Genomic DNA, 25,677 nt, shown 5'->3' with positions numbered 1-25,677 from the left:
CACTGCCTCTTTGATACAACCTAGAAGTGCCGGCAACGGCTTGCTGACAAGAGGTTCCCTTCCCACCCCGTGCAAACTGGGGCGGCCGGATACTACTTAACTTGGCGAACTATTCCCCCCCTCAAAACAAAATCACAAAAACAAAATCATGAGCTTGGTAAGTTGTACCTGAGCTCGCTCACAAAACCAGGCGAGCACCACAGACTAACACGGTCACGTAGCATTACACACAACAACACCGCACCATGGGCGAGCGCCGGTTGCATCACTCCGAGATGCGCCAAAAAGCTAATCTGCGTGATACCTTCTTCGGCCTCAAGAGCGAGCCGCAAGACCGTCCCATTTCCGTCGCAACAGAGTTTGTCGACACGGATTGGGACGAGGAAATCATCAGTGAGGCAGAAGACAACTCACCACGTCACAGCGTCAACTCGGTATGTGCCATCTTTTGTTGAAGTCCGGGTATCGACGCAAACCCACTAACACGGTCAAAGTCTGGTGGCCAGCCAAGTATCACTACGCTCTCTTCGTACGATGAGGTGCCAACCCCAAGGTCAAGTCAAAGTCGCGTGGGCTATCTCGAGGGGATATCGCCACAGGCCGTTGAGGGTCCTAGGGGGCCGCATCTGTTCCGCAGCTCAACGACGCATTCGTTTGAGGAGGAGGCCATCCTGACACTGTCGCCCATCACGCCCAAGACGGCGCTTCCCTTCAGCGAGAGCATGCACTTTATGATGCACGAGCCTCTCCCGACTGTCCAGTCCCTGCCACCACGACGTCGCAGCAGCCCTACTGCGCGCTTCACCACGGCCGAACTGGACTCCTCGAACCTCCTGCCCTGGACCCCCGAAATGGTCGCGCAGTCGATGCTCAATGCTGGCATAGAGTACTCGGTCGCCGAGCGATTCGTTCAGAATGACATCAACGGTGCGATTCTCATTACCCTCAAGTTCGAGGACCTCAAGGAGCTCGACATTCCCTCCTTTGGCATGCGCCACAATGTTTGGCACCAGATCCAGAACCTGCGCGACAGCCGACCCAGCTCACCGAGGGCGCCGACACCGATTCAAGACGAGCCGAGCCGCGAGGTGAAGAGGGAGAAGCGCAGGGACGAAGGCGAAGGACTGCTGAGGAAAAAGAGCAGCCGACGGAAGCCCAAGAAGCTGTCGCACGACGACATCATCACACCCCTCGAGTCTGTCTCTATCGTTGGCATCGAGCAGCACATCCCCAGGCCGCACTTCTGCTCCAAGGGTGAGAACTGCTCCAAGTACCGAAAGGCACAGCGCCTGATTGATGCCTTCCGCAAAGAGCATCCCTTTGTGGACCTCGAGAGCGGTGCTGTGCTCGTCGCTGGCGATCCTGGCAACCCCATGACTGCCCGCGCCCTCGACCCTTCTGAAATCATGCGTCCCATGTCGGATGCCGTCCCCTCCGTCGTCGCGTCGTCAGACATCCTCGGCACTGGTGGTGTACCGCCCATGCAGTACCTGCAGGAGGCTGCGTTGCGTGGTGTGCAAGCGAGAGACCCCCAGGACAACGTCAGGCAGTTCCTCGACTTCCAGCAGTGCAGCGCCAACGAGGTCCCGCCGACGCCCCCTTTTGAGATTCTGGCCTCGACGAAGGCGCCCAAGGAGGGCCTGCGCGCACTCCCCAAACTCGCCATCCCAGGCAAGTCACCTCTGCGGCTCGACTCCTCAAGAGCCACGAGCGTGCCACCACCGTCAGTCCCTCAGCCGACGCAGCAACAATCGTCGTCGTCGTCGTCGCAGGAGCATGCCTTTGTGCCCTACCGCATGGACAAGGCCGAACCTCTCTCTCCGGATCTGATGACACCCACCAACCCGTACCGCTTCGGTACCCCCTTCTCTGAGATGGATGTCCCCGTCACAGCCGTTCCCGTGGATCACATTGAGCGTAACGTCTCTCAGTCTGTGCCCCCTGACATGAACTACCACACCATTTCCTCCTCCAACCCACCTCCTGCACGAGCCATGACCCAATCCCGCGCCTCCGCTCGCCGTCCCTCATTCCCCGTGCTCCCGGCTCTGGACGAGAACACCGCCACCCCGGTGGTGCGCACCTCGCCAGTCCGTACCTCCCCCGTCCGCGGCTCACCACAGCGCGCCTCCGTCAAGGCCCCTCCCCGCGTTGCCTACCCCTGGTCTCCCGCCACTGAAGGTCGTACTTTCGAGCAGGCCATCCCGCCCTCGGTGCCCGTCCGCGAGGCCGCCGCCGCCTCGGCGACCTCGATTGTTGAGACGCCCCTGACTGCCACGACCCTCGACAGTGGCATCTCCTACCAGGGACCCATGAAGAAGCGCAAGACGCGCATGCTCCGTCACGAGTGGAACGACGGCTACTTCACCCTCAAGGGAACGCGCCTGGCCATGCACAAGGACGCCGTGCACCTCGAGCGCGCCCTCGAATATGTTGACATTGATGACTACGCCATTGCGTGCTCGTCGCTCGCGAGCCAGAGCAAGTTGAGCGCCGCGTTTAAGCGCGTGCATCTCCACTCTGGCAGTCGCGATCTGGATAGCGTTGGTGCCTTTGCGTTCCAGCTCATCCCGCAGGATAAGAATGGAAACGGCGTCACGACGAAGCTGAGGAAGAGGGAGTCGGGTTTCTCTTTCAGCGGTGCCACTGTGCCTGCTGAGGGCGTCAACGGAACCGGCAAGACACATCATTTCGCGGTGCGCAACCGGGATGAGAGGATCGACTGGATGAGAGAGCTCATGCTCGCCAAGGCGCTGAGGCAGAAGGGACAGGGCTTTGAAGTGAGCGTTAATGGGAACATGATTTAGGTGTGAGGACGAAAGACCATGACGGGAGGTCAGAAATTGTTGGCAAGGGTCTGCGATGACCATGACGCCCCTGGCGAGGCTGCCGGCGACGTGTCTTGTCTTTCTTTTTGTTGCTTCTGGCATTTGGATATGTTCTCTCCTCTCCTTTGGAAAAGATGTTGTTGGGGATGGGTGCTCTCGAGAGCTGAACCCCCCCTTGATTTTTGGATCTTTGTCATTTCCGGCGTGGCATCGTGATACCTTTTTGATTGGACGCTCCTTATGAGGGTGGTGGAGGTCGATTCTGGGTAGTTTAGTCTGCAATCAAGCATGGCTTGCGTATTGCGCACGTATGAGATGTTTGTGCTCGTTCGTGACGATGTACAGAGCTGTAAGATGACTTTGAACTAGCCTTGACGCGGAGCCTTGAGCGGCAGCAGGTGAGAATTGATCCCTGGACAGTCCTATGTGCATATTGCTCATGAAGTCGGAGTGGCCAGAGGGCGACTCGTCTCATTCAAAAGTGGAGCCCGTGGTGCTCTTTCTTTCAGTGCCTGTTCGCGATCTCGGATGTTTGGGTTCGGATATTGAAGGTAGCAAGTGCTTCCTGGAAATACTCGCCTCTACCTGTGATTCTCGACATCCTGGATGACTGAATCATGTACCCGTCGGACAGCATGTCGAGATGATGAGACGCAGCTAAGAAGTGCCGCATATTTGCCAACACATCACCATGCAGATGCGATGCCCTTTTCAGAGCTTGCAATCAGCAGTCACATCATCAGACAGCATCACACATGTTAGCACCAACAAGCCAGCCAGCCAAATACAGCATAGTACATCCGTTTTTCTGCCTTTCTATACATTGCAATGCTATCTTACACACCCGTGCCAAGTCCCGCCTCCTCCATTTCACAGTGGACACATTGCGTGTTCCCCTCCCTCTCTCGCCCGACCCGTGCTCAGACCTGGAACGCCGGCCGCGGGCGAATGCTGGCCGCCTCGGCAACAACAGACCAGTCGACGGCATCCCACCAGGCCTCGGCAAAGGCGCGCTTGCCGCCGATGCCGTAGTCGCGCAGCCAGGTGTGCTCCCACGTGTTGAGGCACAGCAGGGGCACGAGGTCGAGGGAGCCGGGGGGCTTGGCGCCGAGCTGGCTGGCGCGCTGGGTGCTGCGCAGGAAGCCCGAGGCCGAGCCGCCGGCGCCGGCCGTGTTCATGTCGCGGCCCTGCAGGCGCCAGTGGGCGCCCGGGTAGGGGGTGCCGGCGAGATAGGTCGTCAGGATGCGGTACTCGGCGCCCGAGGGGGAGGCGCCCGCCGCGGCGGAAGAGGAGGAGGAGGACGACGAAGAGGAGGAGGAGGCGGGCCCGCCGGCGGAGGAGAGGATGCCGGCGGCCGAGGGGCCGGTGGAGGCGGCGGACGAGGAGGCCTTGACGAGCCAGACGAAGCCCGGGCCGAACATGGAGGCGGCCGTCAGCGTCATCTCACGGCGCAGGGTCTCGAGGGAGGAGAAGGCGGTCGAGAGGTCGGCGGCGAGCTGCGACGGCATGGGTTCCGGGGTCGGCGTCAGCGTCTTGAAGAAGAAGTGCGTGTTGTGGGCCATGGAGGCGTGGTTGAAGATGGGCGCTTGGTCGGGGTCGCGGGCCGTTGCGTGGATGATCTGCTTCGTGTCGCGCGTCTCGAGGTCGGTGCCTGGGGTTCCTTGTCAGCTGTGATCCATCTACCTTGTCGGTCGTTGCCGTCATGATGTGCGTGATGGGCTTGGGGGCCCAACATGTCCTGGAACCATCCCTTCTTCCGTGGCTCGGCACATCCGTAAGGGAAGAGACATACCAGCCGTCAACGCGTTGAGCTTGTCGAGCGTGTGCGTCATGTACTCGGTCCACGCCATCTGGAAACCGTCGGCCGACAGCACGCCGGGGACACCATTGCTGAAGTCGTGGTCGAGCTTGGGGACGCTGTGCAGAGAGCGCTGCTGCAGCTGCTGCGCGAGGCGGACGCGCGGCAATCTCACGCGTGGTCGGACCATTGTGTCTGGGTGTTGGGGTGGCTGGCTTCGGCTGGTGCTTCTGCGTCTGCTGCTGCTCTGCTTCCCCTTGTCGTCGTCGGGATCGCGTGGTGAAGGGGGTTTCGCGATTGAACTTTTTTCCATGTCTCCAAGTCTCCAATTGGCGGCCTGACGGGTGAGGCCAGGGCCAGCAGCGTCCATCTCCACATGGACCTGCTTATCGCTCTGCTTATCGCGTCACGTGATCTCGAATCCTCCTGGTGTCTGGAGATCATGATGAGCCCGGAGTCCTGAAGTCCATCAACATACTCGTGCGAAGATCTTGAAGAGGTGCCGCAGATACTGATTTCATCATCTCGGATACTCCCAGATACTATGCATTCTCATTTATGCTGCTCAAGCTGCTATCTCTTCAATCGGCATGCTTGAATACCTAGGTAGGTACCTAGGAAACCAACCCATGTGCTACCTCCGCCTTCCTCGTCCGCTTCGTGCCCACGAACACTCTTTTTGCATCTTCAGCCTTGAAAGGCAGTAGATTGGAGGGCCTGTTCCTCGGACACACTGTTCATCGGCTGACAAGGCTGCGAGGCCTAATCAATCCGAAGTGAGAAAGGTGCCTGGGTAGAAGCCGAGAGTCGTGAGTCGCAGCATCACATTATGGTTCATGGCTGTCTTATCAAAAACCAAGAAACATCGACTTCAAATCGCTCGCATGTTCCTGCTATATGTGGTCCCATGGCCTTAGGCGTTTCCCCTCCCAGGCGCCTGACCCTGTTTCTCCTTGTTTCTCTGCTTCGTCAGCCGTCGGCGATCTCGAATCGCAACCTGCCACTCCATACATATCTTGTACACAACAGCCACCCCGAGCACAATGAGAAGCCCACACGCCACGACAATCGATGCCACGCTGAATCCGACCGCGGCATCCGCCCATCGCCGGCTCCTCACCGCGGCGCCCCCCTCGCTCGCTGTGAAGATAACCTGCATGCCGCTCAAGATCACCGACAAAACACCCATGACGAACAGAATGGGGACAAAGAGCCGCGCAAAGTACGGTCCGTATTGGTACTCCACCCGCTGAAAGTGCGACTTGCCGAGCAGAAATGGCGCGTACATGTTAAGGCGCGTGAGGCGGATTTCGCCGTACTGGTACCGCTCCGAGACCTCACGGTCCTCGATGGTATTCAGACTCCCTGTGAAGGCGCAGAAGTCCTCCCACGTCACATGCTCTGGTATCAGGGCCAGGCTCGGGTCCTTGGCGATGCGAAAGTCGGTCTCGGAGCGGATCAGATGATAGTACGTCCGGATGAACCCCAGCGCCGCGCGCTGGACCCGGAGGGCTCGCTCGTCCGTGCCGTCTTTGGCGCAGATGTGATCGTGCCAGAAGCCGTAGTCTCCGAGGTAGCGCGGGAGCGGCTTGACGAAGATTCGGTCGTGGTACCAGACTAAGTGGAGCTTCGGCTCTTCCGTGACGACGATCGTCCGGCGCTTAACCGCTTGCCGGTGCAGTGGGGAGATGTTTTCGCTGCTTTGTCTCGACATCAACCACAGCTTGCCTGCCATTTTGTCGAGGTCGTCGTTGCAAAACTCCTCGGTCAGGAAGTCCAAGACTCTGGACCGGTCATTCAGACTAACCCGAGGATACCCAGGGACCTGCTTGGCCCCCTCACTTTTCTCTTCCGCATCCGGCGTCAACTGGTGTGACTTGTCGAAAGGAGGCCTTTGAGTTCGCAGCATGATTCACGCCAAGATGCCGAGTTTCTCAAGCTTGTAGCACACAAGTGCCAGCCTGATGATGTAGGGTCAGGCTGAGGCCTGCCTCGCCCAGTGATGCGTTGGTTGCCTTGAGGCGGGGGCTCCTGGGGGCTGGCGGCTAATTATTGGGTTGCGGCCCATCTTCTCTTCTCCCCAACCTTGCCTCTCTTGCAGTCCCCTTGGTCTTCTGACTATCCAGTTCCAGGTTATTGTACACTCTAACCGCTGGAATTCAACCTCTTCAATTCAAGCCCTGAACGACTGCCTCTCGAAGCTTTCTGCCTGATCCAGCGCACCAACCGCCTACTTTGCTGCCAAGATGCTCGATGACTACGAGCCGAAATCAAAACGGCGAAGGATTCAACCGCGATGCGTAGAAGCCATTGCAGTCACAAGCAGCCCAGCTTTGGGCTGTTGCTTATGGTGATTTCAATGTTTCTCATGGAAACGCAAGCCGTAGTCTGGCTCTTCTCAATCACGTGCACTACTGATGTTGTCTGAAAGCTCGGCGACACGTTAACCCGTACCAAAGCATTCTCCCCTCTTTCCGTCTCACAGGCTCCTTGAACGACGTTTCAGGCCGTCCGTGCTATTTCCGCAGCCACATGTCTAAGAACATGCAGACATCATCACTTGAAACGTATTTCGACGAGATAGAGGAGACTAACGGCGATGATGAATGCAAGGCCTGGTTGAGTAGACTTTTCGAACGCCAAAGCTGAGCTAGCAACATTTGTTGCTGCTCGCCGGGGAGGGGTTAGAGCCACAGAGTACGTTGGTTTCCTCAAGGGTTCCTTCAACTTCAGCTTCCGTTTCAAGTTCAGCGATGGGGGCCCAGACGCCATTATTCGGTTCCCAAAGCCAGGACGCACAGCTGCGACCCTTAGAGACGAGAAGGTCGCGAACGAGGTCCAGGTCATGGAGTATCTCCGCCAACACACAACGATTCCTATCCCTCATATTCACAATGGGGGTTTCACCGCCGAGAGCCCGCAACACTTTGGTCCGTATATCATCATGGATTACGTTGAGGGGACACTTTTGTCGAAGGTCCTAAAGAAGCCGACGGAAAGCGATCAAGAGGATATGGTCCTGGACCCAGACGTCGACAACTCAATGTTGGACACAATCTACCGTCAAGTCGCAGACTACCTTCTCCCACTTTCTCAGCTTTCATTCACCCGCATCGGAGCCATCTCGAAAGATGGTGGCACATGGTCCGTTACCAAAAGACCACTCACTTACAATATGAATGAGTTGGCCACCGTCGCAGGTTACCCAGATGACCTCTTTCCGACCTCGACCTTCGATCGCGCCGGCGACTACTTTGCATCAGTCGCCCATGAGCATCTGACCCACCTCTGGACTCAGCGCAACCTCGCCGATGACTCGGAAATTGCTCAGGCTCGATTTATTGTCCGGCATCGATTCGTCCAGCTTACCGCGAAGTACTGCCTCAACGATGCTGGACCATTTCTCCTTTTCTGCGATGACCTACGGCCTTCAAACATGCTTGTCAATCCAGCGACTTTTCAAATCACAGCGGTACTCGATTTTGAGTTCATAAACGCTATGCCGGCATAGTTCTCGTATGATCCGCCTTGGTGGCTCCTGTTGTCTGGGCCAGAACTGTGGCTCGATCGTCGCGGCATAGAAGAGTTCCGGGACCTCTACGAGCCAAGAATGGAGCAGTTTTTGCAGGCGTTAGAACTCGTGGAAGGCATGCGGGTCTCAGAGGAGCAGACACTCACTGGCCCCCGTCTGTCCACCCAGATGCGTCACTCGTAGAGGTCCGGTCGCTTCTAGTTTAACTATGTAGCTAGGAAAAGTTTCGATATAGATACTATATATTGGGCTGCGCTATATGACGAGGGCACCGGCATTAAGTTGCATGACGATATAGCGCGCACAGAGCTAGAGCTATTCATAGAGAAGAAGATGGCGCAGCTGAAGGCGTATAAGGAGGAATGCACTGTTCGTTTCTCCTAAGCAAGTGAATGAAGCCCTCTGAGTTTTCTCGTGTTTATTATTATCAGGCGACCCTGCGCCATACAGTATTGGAAGATTCCATGTAGCAACAGGTTCATTATCATGCTCACGGCTACAGAAACATAGCGTGCTACTATATTAACTAGTAAAGTCCGTCTAGTCTGTTGCCTGCTGACCAGCGAACTGGCATAGTACTATTCACATTAAAAGAAAGTAACAGGCATTCAAAAGCGAGAGGAAGCCCCCACTGGGTTAAGAAAGTAAATCACTTATAGACACAAGGAAACCATCGTCATCCTTCCGACAGATAAGGAAAAAGAACAAGAAAGGGGCCCCCTACCCGATCACTCCCAGCAGCTGGCAGCGTCCGTTGACGCACGTCAGGGGGAAGATGCAGGGGATGAGGTTGAAGAAGCCACCGCACGACGCGCCTGAGCCGCTTGAACCGGTGGACCCGCTGGAGCCGGTCGAGGGGGCGGTGGTGGTGGCGGCGCGCTGGGTTGTGGTAGCCGCCTGAGGAGCGGTCGTGGGCGCGGCGGCAGTTGTCGTGGCGGCGCGGACCGTTGTCGGGGCTGCCTGGACCGTGGGCGTCGTGGGGACAGCTTGGACCGTTGGAGTCGTGGGGACTGCTTGGACCGTAGGCGTGGTCGGGACTGTGGTAGTCACTCGTGCCGTGGTCGTAGGGACCGCCGCGGGGGCCGTCGTCGGCGTGGTCGAGACGGCGATGGCAACGTTCGTCTGAGCACCGGTGGTCGTTGGCGCAGCAGCGGTCGTGGTTGGCGCGGCAGCGGTCGTCGTGGGAGCAGCAGCCGTAGTCGTCGTGGCAGCACGTGTGGTCGTGCCAGCTGTGGTCGTCGGGGCCGCAGCCGCCGGAGCAGTGGTGCTCGTGGTGGTGGTCGTCGCAGCCGTAGCAGTTGTGGCAATAGTATTACCGCCAACGACAGCTCCGCCGACGGAGATACAGAGACCGCTGGAGCAAGTCTGAGAGCCGAGACAGATGTTGCCGATGCGACCACAGTTGAGGCGGTCCGTGTGAAGATCGAGGCTGACAGCCAGCGTTCCTCCAGTGGTAGTAGCCGTGGCAGCACCAGTCGTGGTAGTCGGGGCGACAGCGGCAGTGATAGTCGCAGCGATGGTGGTAGTCCCAGCGATGGTTGTAGGGACGCCAGCAACGGTGGTCGTCGTAGCTGCGCGCGTCGCGGTAAGGAGGGTTGTTGTGACGACGGCTGTGGTAGCAGCCAGAGTCGTCGTTGGCGCAGTCGTCGCTGGCGCAGTGGTCGTGGGCACGGCGGCTCCAGCAGCAACGCAGACACCGCTGCGGCATACTTGGCCGAAAAGACAAATGTTGAGCAGCCTGCCGCAGTTCAAGGCATCATTGAGCAAATCAACGACACCAAAGGCACCACCCGCCGTAGTCGTGGGAGCAGCAGCAACAGTAGTCGTGGGAGCAGCAGCAGCAGCAGTAGTCGTGGTACCGACGACAGGAGCCGTAGTTGTGGCACGGGCAGTTGTTGTAGGCGCCGTGGTACCAGCAGTGGTAGTCGGGACAGCAGCGCCAGAAGCAACGCAGACACCGTTGCGGCAAGTCTGGCCGAGGATGTAAATGTTGAAGAGGCGACCGCAGTTGAGGCTGTCATTGAGATGGTCGACGATACCGACGGCGGCATCAGCACCGGCGGCTGTTGGTGCCGCGGCGACGACGGTCGTGGGAACCTGAACCGTGGTCAACTGACCTCCAGCCGCCGTGGTCGTGACCTGGACGGCAATCGTCGTCGTCGCTGGGGCGATGGCAGCTGTCGTGGCCTGAGCGGCCGAGACACACTGGCCTTCGCGACACACCTGACCGAAGAGACAGACGTTGAGAAGTCTGCCGCAGTTGAGATTGTCGGTCAGGAAGTTGATGATGTTGCCACCCGCAACAGTCGTGGTAGCCGGCAGTGCCGTCGTTGTTGGCTGCGCCGCGGCGGGAGGAGCAGTTGTCGTTGCGCCGGCGACGATACACTGGCCGTTGCTGCAGATCTGGCCAAAGAGACACACGTTGAGAAGACGTCCACAGTTGAGCGAGTCGTTGAGGAGGTCGACGACACCCTGGCCGGGGACGACAGTAGTCGAGATGCCAGCAGCCGGGCTGGTCGGGGTGCCAGCGGCAGGAATGGTAGATGTGCCAGAGGGTCCGCTCGAGTTGATACAGACACCGGCGCGGCAGATCTGTATGCCTTGGCAGACGATACCGATGGCGCCGCAGTTGAGACTGTCGGTGAGCAGGTTGCGTGTGCCAGAGAGGAGACCACCCGTGTTGAGCAGCGCACCACCCGAGCCGGCGCCGAGAAGACCATCGATGATGCCCGTGTTGACAACGTCAGCAGTCGCGTTGGCATTGGCGTTGGCGTTGGCGCCTGTAGTGCCGTTGTTGATGTTGACAACCACAGCCGGAATGAGACCACCAGAAGAAGCTGTGCCGTTTCCGAGAAGACCTGTGAGGATACCAGGCACAATGTTGCTCAAGTTGCCACTGTTGAGGCTACCAACAAGCGTAGGAAGAATACCTCCGATTCCGGCCGTGCCGTTGACGTTGGTCGAGCCGTTGACGCCGACGCCAGGGTTGTTGAGATCGCCAGCCGCGCCGCCGACCGTCGCGCCGCCGAGGAGACCGCCGACAATGTTGGGGATGACCGCCGGAAGAGCACCAGCGCTGGCATTCTGCAGCAGGTCCGGGATGAGACCGCCGCTGTTGGCCGTACCGTTGCCCAGAAGACCATTGACGAGATCAGGAATGATCTGCGTGACGTTGCCAGTGGCCACGTTGTCCAGTAGGTTGGGAATCAGTCCAGCGCCAGGCCCTGAAGCAGGGCCGAGGGTGACGTTGCTGCCCGCCGAGGCGCCGGGACCAAGCAGACCGTCGATCAGGCTTGCAGCCGGGCCAGTGATATTCTTACCCGTGAGGTTCGCACTGCCGATGATGCTGTCGACGAGCGCCGGCAGCGATGCAGTGAGGTTGCTGAGGCCGAGGTTATCGAGCACCACCTCGACCGAAGGGACCGTCGTGTTGGCGCGAGGTCCAGCGGCGACGATGCCGGGGAGAACACCGGGGATGGATGCTCCGCCGCTGCCACCGCCGATGAGACCAGTCGTGATGTTCTGGAGAAGACCTCCAGCTCCAAGTCCACCTCCAACTGTAACTCCTACACCCAGTCCAGCACCTGCTCCTCCGATTCCTCCTCCTCCGATTATTCCTCCTCCGGTTCCGTTGCCCAGGATCTCGCCAACGAGGCCTGGGAGAGAGCTATTGCCCGTACCAGCCGCAATGCCGCCGAGGATATCAGGAATCGTGAGACCCGCCGTACCATTTCCGAGCAGACCGCCCGCAATAGCATTGAGGGTGCCATTGGTGCCGATGAGTCCGTTGATGAGCGTCGGGATGTTGGGGCCCAGAGCGTCGACAGAGACGTTGGCGATGAGGCCAGGAAGAACTCCCTGGCTGCTCCCTCCGATGGAGACATTGCCGTTGAGAGTGCCCGACAAGATGGGCAGCAGGCCCCCGGCGGTCGCGGTGCCGTTCCCGATGAGGTTGTTGATCAGGTCACCAGCCGTCGTGCCGTTGGCGATGGCGCCGCTGATGACGGCCGGGATGTTGTTCACCTGAGGGGGGATGATTGTCGTGTTTCCGCCCGATATGGCATTGTTCACGAGGCTCGGCAGGTTATTGATGATCGAAGGGTTGAAACCGATCGAGCTGTTCGTCAGCGCTCCGCCAATGACGACAGGCAGCGTATTGACAACGTCAGGGATCAAGGTCGTGCTGTTGCTGCCGATGGCACCAGTAATGAGGCCAGGCAGGTTGGCGATGATCTGGGGCACCAGAGATTCAGCAGCGCCCGTGACGTTGCCTAGGGCACCGCCGATGACGGCAGGGAGGTTATTCACGGCGGGAGGCAGAAGCGTGCCCGTGCCACCGACTAGACCGCCTGCGATGAGACCTGGCAGGTTGTTGATGATCTCGGGGACGAGAGCACCAGCGTTGCCTGTCAGGTTTCCCAGAGATTCTCCAATCGTAGTTGGAAGGTTGTTGACACTGGGAGGTACCAAGGTCCCAGCACCAGATTGCAGGGCGCCAGTCACCAAGCCTGGGAGGTTGGCGACAATGGCAGGCACCAGACTAGCCGCGTTGCCGGTGAGGCCGCCGAGGGAGCCTCCAATAACAGCCGGCAGGGTGTTGATAGCCTCCGGAAGAAGCGTAGCCGCACCACCGGCGGTCTCACTACCGTTGCCGATGGCACCGTTGATCAGTGCTGGGAGGTTGGAAATAATAGCCGGCGGCAGGGTAGTACCGTTGAGGGCGCCTCCGATGGTGACCGGCAGGTTGTTGATCACTGGAGGGAGCACTGTGCTTGCGCCGCTGTTGATAGCCTCGTTCACCAGGGCCGACAGATTTCCGATGATCTGGGGGATCAGGTTCGTAGCACCACCCACAGCCGTGCCGATGGTGGCAGGCAAATTGTTGATTACCTCTGGAATAGCGACAGGATTACCACTGCTGACGGCATTGTTGATGATGGATGGCAGATTCGCGAGGATCTCGGGGACCGGCAGGCCGACGGTAGCATTCAGAGAGACGCCAATATCCGCAGGGAGGTTGTTCAGGCGATCAGGGATCAGAGTGCCCGCTCCCGTCTGGATGGCGCCATTGATGAGTTCTGGCAGGTTGTTGATAATGTCGCTGATGGGCAGATTAGGGATAGGCAGGCTTCCGTTGGAAATGACGTTGCCAATCGTGGTTGGCAAATTATTGACCGGGCCCGGGATGCACTCCTCCTGCCCCTTGTTCAGCGCTTCGTTGATGAGACCAGGCAGGTTGTTCACCAGGTCCGGCAGCGAAATAGCCGAGCCAGGCAGCTGACCGTTGGAGATGGCACCGCCAATGACGCCAGGCAGAGTGTTGACGACTTCCGGGATCAGCGCGCCTGATCCAGAGTTCAGAGCGTCTTCGCAGAGTCCAGGAAGGCTCTCGGAAAGGCCAGGAATCGTGGGGCGCACTGCACCACCCGTGTTCGGCAGGTTGTTGACGAGTCCCTCGAGGACAGAGGGGAGCGTAGCCACAAGACCAGGGGCGATGACGCCAGGCTGAACACCGGCGGCATCAGAAATGGCACCCGAGATGATACCCGGCAGCTGGTTCAGCGGACCAGGAAGGACCTGGCCTGGAGTCGTAACGTTGGGCAGCTGAGAGATGATGTCTGGGAGTCTGCCAATAACGATGGGAATGATGTCCGCCGGATTGACGTTGGGAACGTTGCCCAAAGCACCCTCTACGCAGGTAGGAATGGTCTCGATGATGCCGGGGATGAGGGTCTCGAGGTCTTGCTGTGGCTGGTCGCCTCCGCTCACAGTACCATTGACAATGGCTGGGAAGCTGCCGACGATACCGGGGATGAGGGGACCGATATTGGGTCCGCTATCCACAGCACCCTTGATGATGCCAGGGACTTGGTTCACGACGCCCGGGATCAGAGTCCCAGCTGTGCCATTGACAACGCTGTTGACAGCACCTGGAAGCCCTCCAATGATGGAAGGCAACAGAGTGCCCGCAGTCGTTCCGTTGGGAAGACCAGCTGTGAGATTGCCGGGAAGCTCGTTCAGGCCGCCGGGCAGCAGAGTGCCGGGTAAACCTCCAGGTCCGGCGCTAGAGCCACCATTGGTACCGTTGAGAGCTCCGTTGACAAGGTCAGGCAGACCGTTGACGATACCGGGCACCAGAGTGCCTGCCACTGGGCCACCAGCTCCCAGAGTTGAGTTGAGAAGGCCAGGCAGCTCGTTGAGCGGGCCAGGAAGAATACTCCCCGCGCCGCTCTGGTTACCGCTGGCCCCGGCCACGATAGCAGGCAGGTTGTTGACGAGGCCTGGGACGACGCCCTCGGGGCTTGGGGTGCTGCCATTCACGGCTCCGCCAATGATACCAGGGAGCTCGTTCAAGGGGCCCGGAAGAATCGCACCGCCAGAGTCCGGCGCCGTCTGGCCAACACTGCCATTGATGAGGCCCGGCAGGTTGTCAATGACAGTGGGGATAGCCGAGCCAGGATTGTCTCCGGAGAGCGCTCCACCGATGACGCCAGGCAGCGTGTTGATGGCGTCGGGAAGTACGGTGCCGGCGCCAGTCTGGTTCTGGAAGACGCCGTTGACGAGGCCAGGGAGGTCATTCAGCAGGCCTGGGACAATGGCGCTGCCGTTGCCCGGCACGCTGCCAATGGCACCACCGATGATCGACGGCATGTTGTTGACGGCATCAGGAATCAGAGGACCGGGCGCCGCTCCGCCAATCGTGTCATTGACGATGCCCGGCAGCGAGCCAATGAGTCCTGGGATGAGGCCAGCCGAGGTGGTAGAGTTACCCAGCGCGCCGCCAATTACCGAGGGAATGTTATTGACGTTATCGGGGAGAAGAGTTCCGGGGCCCGAGCCCGGTCCTCCGGCAAGGGTGTCGTTAACGAGCCCCGGCAGAGCATTGGCCAGGCCCGGCACGATGCCGGAAGCGGGGCCGTTACCCAGAGCGCCACCAATGACGCCCGGGATGCTGTTCACGGCATCAGGAATGATGGTACCGGGGCCAGTGCCAGCACCGGCACCAGGGTCACCAGGGCCAGCCTCGTTGACGAGACCGGGCAGGCTGTCGACCAGCGGGGGGATGAGACCAGCGCCTGGCCCACCACCAAGACTACCGTTGATAATGGAAGGGAGGTTGTTTACGACTTCAGGAATGAGAGGTCCGGGAGCCTCGCCGCCAGCAGGGCCACCGGGAGCACCCGGAGTGCCTGGGGCATCAACAGAGGGGCCAGTAGGCAGGGTCACCCCGGGAAGAGCGCCGATCAACTCAGGCACGGAAACGGGGATATTGGTGTTATTCAGCAGATCAGGGAGATTGTTGATGATCTGGGGGAGCGAGGGAATGGCCGGGATGCCAATCTTGACACCAGCATCCACGTCAACACCTGCGCCAGCACCAATGGACGGGAACGTGCCGTTGGTCAGGGTAGGTAAATTTTCGACGATAGCGTCGACCTCTGACGCGGGAATAATGACGCCGGGCAGGACAGCGGGCAGGCTGCTGATGATGTCGCCTGCGCTGGAGCCATTGACCAGAGTCGGCAGGGTGGCGATGAGTCCAGGCACCAGGGCAGCAGGGCCTGGCAGCGTACCGCTCACGAGACCTGGAAGGGTGTTTGCGACATCAGGCACAAGACCACCGATGGCGTTTCCTGTGCCGTTGAGAAGGCCTGGCAGAGAACTGGAGAGATCCGGGATGATGACACCCGTGCCGCCGCCCGTGGTGCCATTGACAAGGCCTCCAAAGTCGGGGATCAGAATACCACTGCCACCACTGACGGCGTCGTTTGTGAGAGCAGGCAGAGTGTTGAGGACATCAGGAACGATGGTGCCAGGCAACAGACCGGTGGCACCCGGAAGCTCTGCGGAGGGGTTCACGGCAGGGGCACCAGTCTGGTTCAAGAGCCCAGGGAGGGTGTTGAGAAGGGGTCCCAAGCCAGCAGTGCCGTTCAGCAGGCCAGGCAGGCTTGCAATGACTTCGCCCAAAGGGCCAGTCGTGTCATTGACGAGCGAAGGCAGGCGGTCGATGATAGCAGGGAGATCCTCAAGGCTGCCAGTCGAGCCGTTCACCAGACCAGGAAGGGTGGCGACGATCTCGCCCAGCTCGCCTTCAGTAGCATTGCCGATGCCCGGCAGACTGCCAATGATACCTGGGAGAAGAGGCGCCAGACCGCCGGTGCCGTTGATGAGTCCAGGCAAGACGCTTTCGATATCAGGAATGACAAGGCCCGGCGCCGCCGGCTCCATTGCCACCGGGAAGGGTGGGGATGATGATGCCAACGCCGCTGCCGTTTCCAGTACCGTTTCCACCACTAGGAAGCTGGGGAATGACCAGGCTTATGCCTCCATTGCTCTCATTTATCAGCTCCGGCAGATGGGTTCCGAGATCTGGGAGGATGGTTCCAAGACCGGCCGTCGCGTTTCCTCCGAGAACCTCGTTGACGAACCCCGGCAGAGCACCCGTGGGGCTACCACTACCAAGCGCACCGTTGACGAGGCCGGGCAGGATAGCCTCGACTGACCCGTTCTGAACCTGCCCAATGACTGTGGGGATCAGTCCCGAGCCGGCAGTGCCGTTGCCGAAGATATCGTTCAGCAGGCCGGGCAGGATGTCTGATGGAGAACCACTGGTCAAGTTGGTAGCAAGGGTCGCATTGGCGCCCAGGAGATCCTTGGCAACATCTGGCAAGACCTTGTCCAGCGTGCCATTCTGCAGGTTGCCGACAATGTTAGGAATGAGACCGCCGCTGGTAGGCGTGCCGTCACCTAGCGCATCCCTGATGAGATCTGGAATGATCGTGTCGGTCGCACCGTTCTTGACATTGTCAATGAGCTTGGGAATCAGGCCATCTCCAGTGCCAACAACAGGAGTCAGGAGATCACCGATTTCCTCGCTAGGAAGACTGCCGAGCACACCGGGGACCAAACCTCCAGCGGCCGGAAGACCCGGAAGGGTGGTTCCGGGGAGGCCGGGGATGAGCGGAAGAGTGGGGCCGGTAGTCGCCGTGTTGTTCAGTGTGCCGCCGACAATATCGGTCAGCGCACCGCCCAGCGAAGGGTCAATGGTGCCGTTTGTCAGAAGACCATCGAAAATGGCAGGCAGAGTAACATTGAGCCCGGGCACATCCGAGCCAGTCACGTTGGTGCCTCCCAGGGTAGAATCGATCAAAGTAGGCAGGTTAATGCCGATGGATGGAAGCTCGGGCGCGCCGATACCGGTGCCGTTGTTCAGGACGCCGCCAATAACACCGCCAATGAATCCACCTGACGGAGGAACAACCCCAGGTGCCGTCACCACGGGCTTGAGACCCTCGACGAGGCCTTCGAGTTCCTCGGTCGTGGGAATTGCCGGAATACCGGCAGGTGGGCCGTTGGGAAGGAGACCATCGAGAACATCGCCCAGCTCGTTGCCTGTAGGAGGGTTCGGGCCAGTGATACCACCGAGGGCGTCACCAAGGGGCGTGCCCGGCAGCGTTGTGCCGTTCTTGATGAGATCGCCGACAATGGTACCGACGGCACCTGCGGGGTTCTTGGGAATGATGTCCGTATTGTTTCCAGTGACGCCGCCGATCAAGCCTGTCAGGAGGTCGCCGGCTGCCGAGCCTATGGGCGCAGTCGTGTTGATGAGCCCGCCGAGGGTTGATCCAAGATTACCAGCAGGCGTGTCGGGCACGGAGGCGTTGTTGCCCGTGAGACCGCCCGTCAGGCCATCAAGGAGCTCAGCCGTCGGCGAGCCTGGCAGCACCGTGCCATTATTAAGCAGACCACCAATTATGGCGCCCACTACAGTATCGCCAGTGATGTTGGCAGGCAGCGTTCCGTTTTCTACAAGCCCGCCGACGACGGGGAGTTCTCCTGTAGATCCGCCGGGGATGACAGGGAGGGTGTTCACCGGAGGCTTGCCATTGAGCAGAGAGTCGATGAGGGGGCCAGAGGCGGCTGGAATGTTGGGAACGTCAGGCGAAGTCGCGTTGTTAAGGAGTCCATCCAGAAGCCCGCCGACTGCATCCCCGGGGAGGTTGGTCGCAGGGACAGTGCCGGTGTTGGGAATGGTAACGGTGTTGTTGTCAAGTCCACCGATGACGCTGTTCACGACATCTTCGGGCAGAGTTCCGTTGAGCAAGTCTCCGACAGCACCAGGGAGGACCTCCTGAAGCTGCTCTGGCGTCGTGACGTTGCCGATAGCAGCGCCCAGGCCTCCGGGGACGACAGTGCCGATGTTTGCAAGTGGGTTCTCCGCAGTAGGGCCAAGGATTTCGGTGATGAGCGGCGGGAGGATACCAACGGTGCCCTGTCCGGGTGTGCCACTGCCGATCAAGCCGTCGATGAGGCCAGGCAAGACATTGCCGAGATTTCCCTTGCTGATATCGTCGAGAAGGCCTGGGATGAGACCACCGCCTTCGGTAGTGCCGTTGCCAATAAGGCCCCCTAGAAGAGGCGGCAGCACAGTGTTGGTAATGTTGCCGGTGCTGTCCTTGGCGATGCTATCCTGGAGACTGTCTACGAGCGGAGGAAGCGAACCGTTGGGTCCGATGAGATCAGTGACAGTCGCTGGAGGAATAGCGCCCTGGTTGACGAGTTTGTCCAGTATGCCAGGAAGGAGACCGCCGCCAGCAGAGGTTCCGTCACCCAAGACACCCTTGATGATGTCAGGGACGAGGTTGCTCGTCTGTCCCTTGCCAATGTTATCGAGGAGACTTGGAACGAGGCCGCTGGGTCCGAGAGCGTCGTTGACGACCTGATTCAGCGTGTCGGTGATTTGACGAGGTTGATTCGGCTCAACCGCAGGCAGGGGCACACAGTTTCCAGACACACAAGTGCCCGAACAAGACTGGCCCAAGCCACCGCAGTTGTTGACGTCGCCGAGATGATCGTAGCAGGTCCCGTCGCGGCAGGATTCAAAGGCCGCGCACGTCGTGCCGCCGCACTGTCCGAGAACAGGAGGCACACACTTGCCGGCAACGCAAGTCGAGCCAGACGGCTCACAGGCCCTGCCCTCGGCGCCACAATTTGCCGCGTCGGTGAACACGTCCAGGCAGGTGGCAGACGAGCAGATCTGGCCTTCGGCGCAGTTGGTCTGACCGCAGACGGGGGATGTCAGGGCAGTGCACACGCCAGAAACGCAGACTTGGTCGTTGGAGCACGCTGTGCCAGCGCTGCCGCAATTCTTGTTGTCCGTCGCCAAGTTGACGCAGATTGTACCTTCAACACACAGCTCGCCAGCTCCGCAGACGTCGCCGCCGCACCCCGTGGGTGCTGCCGGGTCAGAGCACTGGCCCGAAATGCACGTCTGGCCTGCTTGGCAAGTTGTGCCAGCAGCACCGCAGTTGTTGAGATCTGTCGAGAGGGCGAGGCAGACATTTTCAACACAGACTTGAAGCTGGCTGTCGCACGTTGTGTCGCCACACAAAGCAGTGGGGGACGGAGCACAGGTACCGGAGCGGCAAATGTTGTTCGGAGGGCAAGGCGTGTCCTTGGCGCCGCAGTGCAGGGCATCATTGAGAATGTCGATGCAGAGGCCATGAACGCAAAGCTCACCTGTACCACAAACGGCGCCAGAACATGTCGATGGGTCAGGGTCCACGACGCAAACGTCAGACACGCAAATGAGACCAGACGCACAGGGCGTGTTCAGTCCTTCGCATCCGCCGATGGGCAAGCCCGTCGGCGTGCAAACACCGTCATGACAGACGAGACCATCATGGCAGGGCCCGCGACCAGGGCCACAGGTATCCTTCGGGGAGATGATGCACTGATCATTCTCACAGACAAAGCCGTTGGCACAGGCCGCGCCTCCCTCGCCGCAGCCAGTTCCCTCGGGGGTCGTGATGCATGCTCCACGAACGCAGGTCAGACCCGAGGAGCAAGGGCTCCCCGTGCTACCACAGACAGCACCTTGGGCCTCAATCGGAACGCACTGATCAGCCATGCAAAGCTGACCGGCAGGACACACACGGCCGAGGGGGCCGCAGACGTCAGTGGGCGCCCCGATGGCGAGGCATGAATCTCCCGCACAGAACTGACCTGCGGAGCACGGAGCTCCCCTGTTACCACAGTTATCAGAAGGCCCAGCAATGGCCGAGCACGCTCCTGACACGCAAAGGCTGCCAGATGGGCAAACCTGACCCGAGGTGCCACAGAAGTCATCGGGGCCGCGTGAGACGACACATCTGTCCTCGATGCAGAGTAGTCCCGCAGCACAGCGCTGTCCGGCAGGGCCACACGTGTTAACAGGCGGCGTGGAACCAGTAGCGGGAGGAACGGAAACACCACCGCCGCCGGTCGTCGGGTTGTTTGGATCAGCAACAATAGGGAGGTCGGGGCTCCCAATCGGCTGACTGCCGTCCCCGGGAATGACGGGCTTGGTGATGCCGTCTACGGGGCCTGGGAGAGCTTGGTCTCCTCCAGGAATAGCTTGGTCTCCTCCAGGAATAGCTTGGTCTCCTCCAGGAATAGCTTGGTCTGTTCCAGGCACAGTTTGGCCTCCTCCGGGGGTAGATTGGTCTCCTCCTGGAATAGGCTGGTCTCCTCCACCCGCAGGCAGGTCAGCTCCGGTACTTGGTACTTCGCTCACATTGCCGAAGCACACGCCGGCAATGCAAGACAGGCCGTTCTCGCAAGGGCCTCCAGTGTCGCCGCAATTGTCTCCGTCTCCCGCTCCCGGCAAGCAAGCGCCGCCGACACAGGTGGCGCCGCGGGAGCAGGGCTCGTTGGTCTGCCCGCACGGTGTCTCTGGGCCCGTAGCCTCCGTGCAGCTGCCGTCGATACAGACAGATCCGGCGGCACACGGAGCACCGGTGGCTCCACAGTTATCGTTGGGTCCGGCAATGCCGACGCACACGCCGCTCGCACAGAATGAGGAGACGGGACACGGCCCTCCGGTGCTGCCGCAGTCACCATCAGGATCATCAACGGCAACACAACCACCGTTGAGACAGATGCGCCCGGCACTGCAAGTAGTCCCAGAAGCACCACCAGCACAGGATCCGAAGGGCAGCACGCAGGCGCCAGCAACACATTTGTTTCCGACAGGGCAAGGTCCTCCAGTGGTACCGCAAGCTCCTGTAACAGGCAAGAGTCGGCACGAGCCCTCGACACAGTTCTCGGTGGCCTTGCATGGCGCTCCGGTGTTGCCACAGTCTTGTGTGACGCCGATGGACACACAGGTTCCGTGTATACACTGCTGGCCGGTTCCGCAGGCAATGCCGGTGCCGCAACCCTTGGCGTCCTGGAACTGCAGACATTGACCAGCGAAACACTGCTGGCCGGCAGGGCAGATTTGACCTGGGCCACCACAGTTGGTCGGCGACTGGGCGGGGACACAAGTGCCTGCCGCGCAGATGGCACCCGCATCGCAAGTGAGGCCGTTGCGATCACAGTCGGTGGGATCGCCAAGGCGTGTGCAGACATCGCCCAGGCAGAAGGTGCCGGCAGGGCAAGGCGCACTCGAAGGTCCGCAAGCCGCAGGGTCTGTCAGTGTAGTGCAAGATCCGTCGATACAGATCTCGCCCGTTTTGCATGCTGGATCGGTACACCCAGCAGATGGGTCCGGCCGTGCTTGCGCCGTGCAGCGGCCAGCGAGGCAAAGTTCGCCATCGGAGCATTGAGTGCCTCCCTCACCGCAGTCGTTGGACGACGAAACGGGCACACAGTTCTTTGCTACACAGACGAAGCCATCTTCGCAGTCTCGGCCCTTGGAAGTGCAGCCAGTTGATCCGATGATAGGCAAACACTGCTCACCTGCACACATGTGACCCGGCAGACACTGGCCGCCTCCTGAGCCGCAGGAAGAGGGATCCTTGATGGCAGAACAGACGCCATCCACACAGAGCTCCGTCTCAGACTCGCAGGCGGGGTTGCAGCCGCTAACACGCGTGGGAACGCACTGTCCCTGAACACAACGGTGGTTGCTCGGGCAAGGCTCGCCGTCATCGGTGCACGAATTGGGATCTCTGATCGGCACACAGTTGCCAGCCAGGCAGTTCGTGTCGAGCGGGCAGTTGCGGCCACGAAGACCACAGTCGATGGGGGCCTGAATCGGCTGGCAGAACCCTGCAATGCAGACGGATCCACGAGCACAGTTGGGTGCGCACTCCTTGGGTGTTTGGATAGGCTGACACTCGCCTCCAAAGCAGACGCTGCCCTCGACACAAGTCTGCGAGCATGCGCCAGCGCCGCGAGTGGGAACGCAGACACCGTTGAGACAGGCAGCTCCACCAAAACAGCGCGGCCGGCACTTGTCTCTGGGATCTATAGGGATACAAGTGCCACCGATGCACGCCTCGCTCATTGAGCAGCCAGGGTTGCAGCTGTCAGAGCTGGCTATCGGTACACAAGTGTTGTCGATGCACGCGGCACCAGGCAAACAGAGGGGTCGACAAGCGTCAGGCCTCTCGACGGGCGTGCATGCGCCATCGAGGCAGACATTTCCGGTACCACAGCCGTCTGCGCACTGATCGGGCTTTTGCAAGGGCTTGCACTCGGTGCCGACGCAGATCGTGCCCGGCGCACAGGTCGAGGGGCACTTGTCCGGGGGCGGCGGAATGCTGCCACCGTTGATGGGGATACAGACGTCTCGAACGCAAGCTGAACCCGACGGGCACACGTTGCCCTCGGAGCCACAGTTCTCGGGGTCCCTGCCGGTATCCACAGGAACACACTTGTTGAGAATACAGAGGTTGTTCGCGGGGCATGCGTTGGTCGAGGAACCGCACTTCTGCGGGTCACCAGTGAGCTTGACGCACGTTCCCGAGATGCAGTGTTCGCCGGTGCCGCATCCGTTGGATCCACATTCAGACGGCCGGGGGCCCGAGATGCCGATGGTGATGGGTCGGCACTGGCCTCGAACACAGGCCTGGCCCGAGATACATTCGACACCATTGCAGTCCTTGGGGTCACCTCCGGTGTCGATCTCCGCGCACGCACCCTGAACACAAATGTTGTTGGGCGGGCAGAGGTTCCAGGCCTCTCCGCAGTTCTCCGGGTCCCCGAAGATGTCTTTGCAGAGAGTGCCAACAAGAACCTGCTCGCCGGGGCAACGTTGTGGCGGGGGTGACTGGATGGGATCCGTAGACATGCCGGGGAGGCCTGGCTGTGGGAGCTTGACGAAGCCGGAGTCACCACCGGGGGATGGCACCGAGGGAGAACCGCCGGCACCGGCGCTCGGAGATGTTGGAGTCGAGGGTGGCTGATCAGCGGGGACTTGGCCCGGCCCTTGTTGATCGGGAGGGCTCTGGCCAGGAGATTGACCAGGAGTCTGGCCAGGGGATTGACCAGGGTTCTGGCCCGAAGGCTGTTGTCCGGGAGGCACATCGACCGGAACCTGAGGATCAGGGAAAGTCTGATCAGGGGGTTGCTGGTCGGGTGGTGACTGAATGGGGGGGATCTGAATAGGTGGTTGCTGATCAGTTGGGCCTTGTCCAGGGGACTCTGGGCCGGTGCCAGGTTGGGTTGGAGGAGTCAGCCCAGGTTGCCCCGGGTCCGAGGGGTTTTGGCCGGGCATGGGCTCTCCAGGTGCTGGCTGGCCAGGGGCTGGCTGGTCTGGTGGGAGTTGGCCGGGCGGCAGTTCACCTGGAGGCAGCTGACCGGGAGCCGGCTGATCGGGGGGGAGCTGACCAGGAGGAAGCTGACCAGGCGGAAGCTGACCAGGCGGAAGCTGACCAGGCGGAAGTTGGCCAGCGGGTTGACCGCCGCCTACACCCGTCTGACCATCACTCGAGCCACCACCGATTCCTGAGCCACCGGGCTCTCCAGGCGTCACTCCAGGTTGGCCTGGCTGATCACCGGGGCCGCCAACAGGACTGGAGCCACCGGGCTGGCCGGGCTGGTCTGAGCCAGTCTGCCCTGCACCAGGCTGACCAGGCTGTTCGGCACCAGGCTGTCCGACAGGTCCCGGGACTACAGGCACGCCAGTAGGCTGCTGACCGCCAGGCAGACCAGATGCACCAGCAGACGCGCCAGGTTGTTCCGTGGGCTGACCGCCAGGAGAGCCAGACCCAGGAGGGGCACCAGCACACCCAACGATCGGACCAGTGGCGTTCCTCGCGAGACGAGACGTACAGATGCCCGAGAGACAGACATCGCCGGCCGCGCACGGCTTGCCGTGGCAGTCGGCGACGTCGAGGTCGACATGCAGCGGGATGCACTCGTTGTTGTAGCACACGCTTCCGAGGTCGCACGTCTTCTCGCAGGCCTCGACAGGGTCGTTGCCCTCGTCGCCATCTTCAGCACCGCAGCCGAGGGCGATGCGGTCGCAGCTCCCGCCGTGGCAAGTCTCGCCAGCAAGGCACTGGACGGTGCTGTGGGCGCCGCACCTGTAGGGATCGAGCGCGATGTTGATCTCCTCGCAGACGCCGTGTCGACACGCGAGGCCGAGGGCGCACTGGTCGTCCGCCCTTGCAACGTGAGGGGGGAGGTGCCGACGACGTGCGCACCGGCAGGCGCCATTCGGAGGCCAGTACGTGCCCCGCCTCCGCAGAACGAACGCCGCTGCAGACGACGCCGCTGCCGCCGCAGTGCAGGGGGTCGCTTCCGAGGTCGATCTTTTCGCAGAAGCCGCTGACGCAGAGCGTGCCCGGGTCGCACCTCCTCTTGTGGGAGCCGCAGGCGCGCGAGCTCGTGCTCACCTCGATGGGCAGCGACGACCCGCGGCGGCACCAGCGACCTGCCTTGCCCGGCGCGTCGTCGCTGCCGCATGCCGCGGGCTCGTGGAAGCTCAGCGGCCGGCAGGTGCCGACGACGCAGATCTCGCCTGCCTTGCAAGCGGTTCGTGAGGCGCCGCAGTGAAGCGGGTCGATGCCGATGGTGACGTTGGTACAGGCGCCATCGACGCATAGGTCGAGGGCGGTCGGGCAGCCGCTGCTGACGCCGTCGTCGAGAGACCGGCTGCCGAGCTCGTGCTCCGCCGTAAAGATGTTGGATTTCTGGATCCTGTCCCAGAGCTTGGAGGAGGGCGAGAAGCCGTTGGCCGGCGATACGCAGAGGCTGGCGAGCGAGGAGACCGCCGCCAGCCCGACGGGCCAAGATGTGGGGCCTCTCATCGTGACGCCTTGCTTCGTAGAATTAGATTGTCATTAAGGTAAATAATTGCAAAGTATGGCTAAGTGAGATAGGTAGGATAGTATTAGTCTAGCACAACTGCGTAGAACCTCACAAGTGTTTAGCTGTTGATCATCTACCGAACAGCGAGTCCTTTCTTATGAGAGAACTCGTACAGGGAGTGATCCTTGCCGACGACAGCTACGCGCTCTGATCGCAATCTTTTTCATGATGCAATGACTTCCAGGGTGAGCGAGCCAAATTCCCATGACAGCTGTTTTCGGCCCTCTCGATCGAGGTCGTTGTGGCTGGAGTAAGGCAACTATCTGCCAAGGAGCCGGCCACCTACGGCCGAACGTCGATCTAAGGGGTTAGAGAGGAGCATGAGGCGCAAGGTGAGGGCAGAAGAGACTGGGATCCGATGGGAGGATCCGAGGAAAGGGATCGCCGTGAAGCCGCAAACGAACGTCTGCTCACGCTCCATGGCCTCGACCATGTTC

General features: G+C 60.5%; 6 protein-coding genes across 6 annotated transcripts; 2 read left to right on the top strand and 4 right to left on the bottom strand.

Moving 5' to 3' along the window:
* Window positions 1-148: 148 nt before the first annotated feature.
* On the top strand, window positions 149-2,807 carry VDAG_04175 (SAM and PH domain-containing protein; the record flags this gene model as incomplete). Its single annotated transcript, XM_009650622.1, has 3 exons — window positions 149-157; window positions 222-434; window positions 495-2,807. The coding sequence occupies 3 exons, from the start codon at window positions 149-151 to the stop codon at window positions 2,805-2,807; spliced, it is 2,535 nt and encodes an 844-aa protein (XP_009648917.1).
* Window positions 2,808-3,748: 941 nt separating this feature from the next.
* Window positions 3,749-4,816, bottom strand: VDAG_04174 (superoxide dismutase; the record flags this gene model as incomplete). The annotated part of the gene is made up of 2 exons (XM_009650621.1): window positions 3,749-4,479; window positions 4,621-4,816. 2 exons carry the CDS (start codon window positions 4,814-4,816, stop codon window positions 3,749-3,751), a joined length of 927 nt encoding a protein of 308 aa, XP_009648916.1.
* A 723-nt stretch (window positions 4,817-5,539) lies between these two features.
* On the bottom strand, window positions 5,540-6,361 carry VDAG_04173 (uncharacterized protein; the record flags this gene model as incomplete). Its single annotated transcript, XM_009650620.1, has 1 exon — window positions 5,540-6,361. One exon carries the CDS (start codon window positions 6,359-6,361, stop codon window positions 5,540-5,542), a length of 822 nt encoding a protein of 273 aa, XP_009648915.1.
* Window positions 6,362-7,158: 797 nt separating this feature from the next.
* On the top strand, window positions 7,159-8,613 carry VDAG_04172 (phosphotransferase enzyme family protein). Its single transcript, XM_009650619.1, has one exon. The coding sequence runs from the start codon at window positions 7,472-7,474 to the stop codon at window positions 8,135-8,137; it is 666 nt and encodes a 221-aa protein (XP_009648914.1). The 5' UTR covers window positions 7,159-7,471; the 3' UTR covers window positions 8,138-8,613.
* Window positions 8,614-8,878: 265 nt separating this feature from the next.
* Window positions 8,879-15,357, bottom strand: VDAG_04171 (uncharacterized protein; the record flags this gene model as incomplete). Its single annotated transcript, XM_009650618.1, has 2 exons — window positions 8,879-15,203; window positions 15,284-15,357. 2 exons carry the CDS (start codon window positions 15,355-15,357, stop codon window positions 8,879-8,881), a joined length of 6,399 nt encoding a protein of 2,132 aa, XP_009648913.1.
* A 995-nt stretch (window positions 15,358-16,352) lies between these two features.
* On the bottom strand, window positions 16,353-25,179 carry VDAG_04170 (keratin-associated protein 10-7; the record flags this gene model as incomplete). Its single annotated transcript, XM_009650617.1, has 2 exons — window positions 16,353-24,521; window positions 24,574-25,179. 2 exons carry the CDS (start codon window positions 25,177-25,179, stop codon window positions 16,353-16,355), a joined length of 8,775 nt encoding a protein of 2,924 aa, XP_009648912.1.
* Window positions 25,180-25,677: the final 498 nt, after the last annotated feature.

Source organism: Verticillium dahliae, genomic scaffold, assembly GCF_000150675.1.
Source record: "Verticillium dahliae VdLs.17 supercont1.7 genomic scaffold, whole genome shotgun sequence".
Lineage (NCBI taxonomy): Eukaryota > Fungi > Ascomycota > Sordariomycetes > Glomerellales > Plectosphaerellaceae > Verticillium > Verticillium dahliae.
The sequence above is the reverse complement of the archived record's forward strand: the minus strand, read 5'-3'. Positions and strand labels throughout refer to the sequence as shown.

Excerpts from the sequence above, each read along its gene's own strand:
- VDAG_04172 (XM_009650619.1), top strand. The coding sequence starts at position 7,472 with ATGGAGTATCTCCGCCAACACACAACGATTCCTATCCCTCATATTCAC.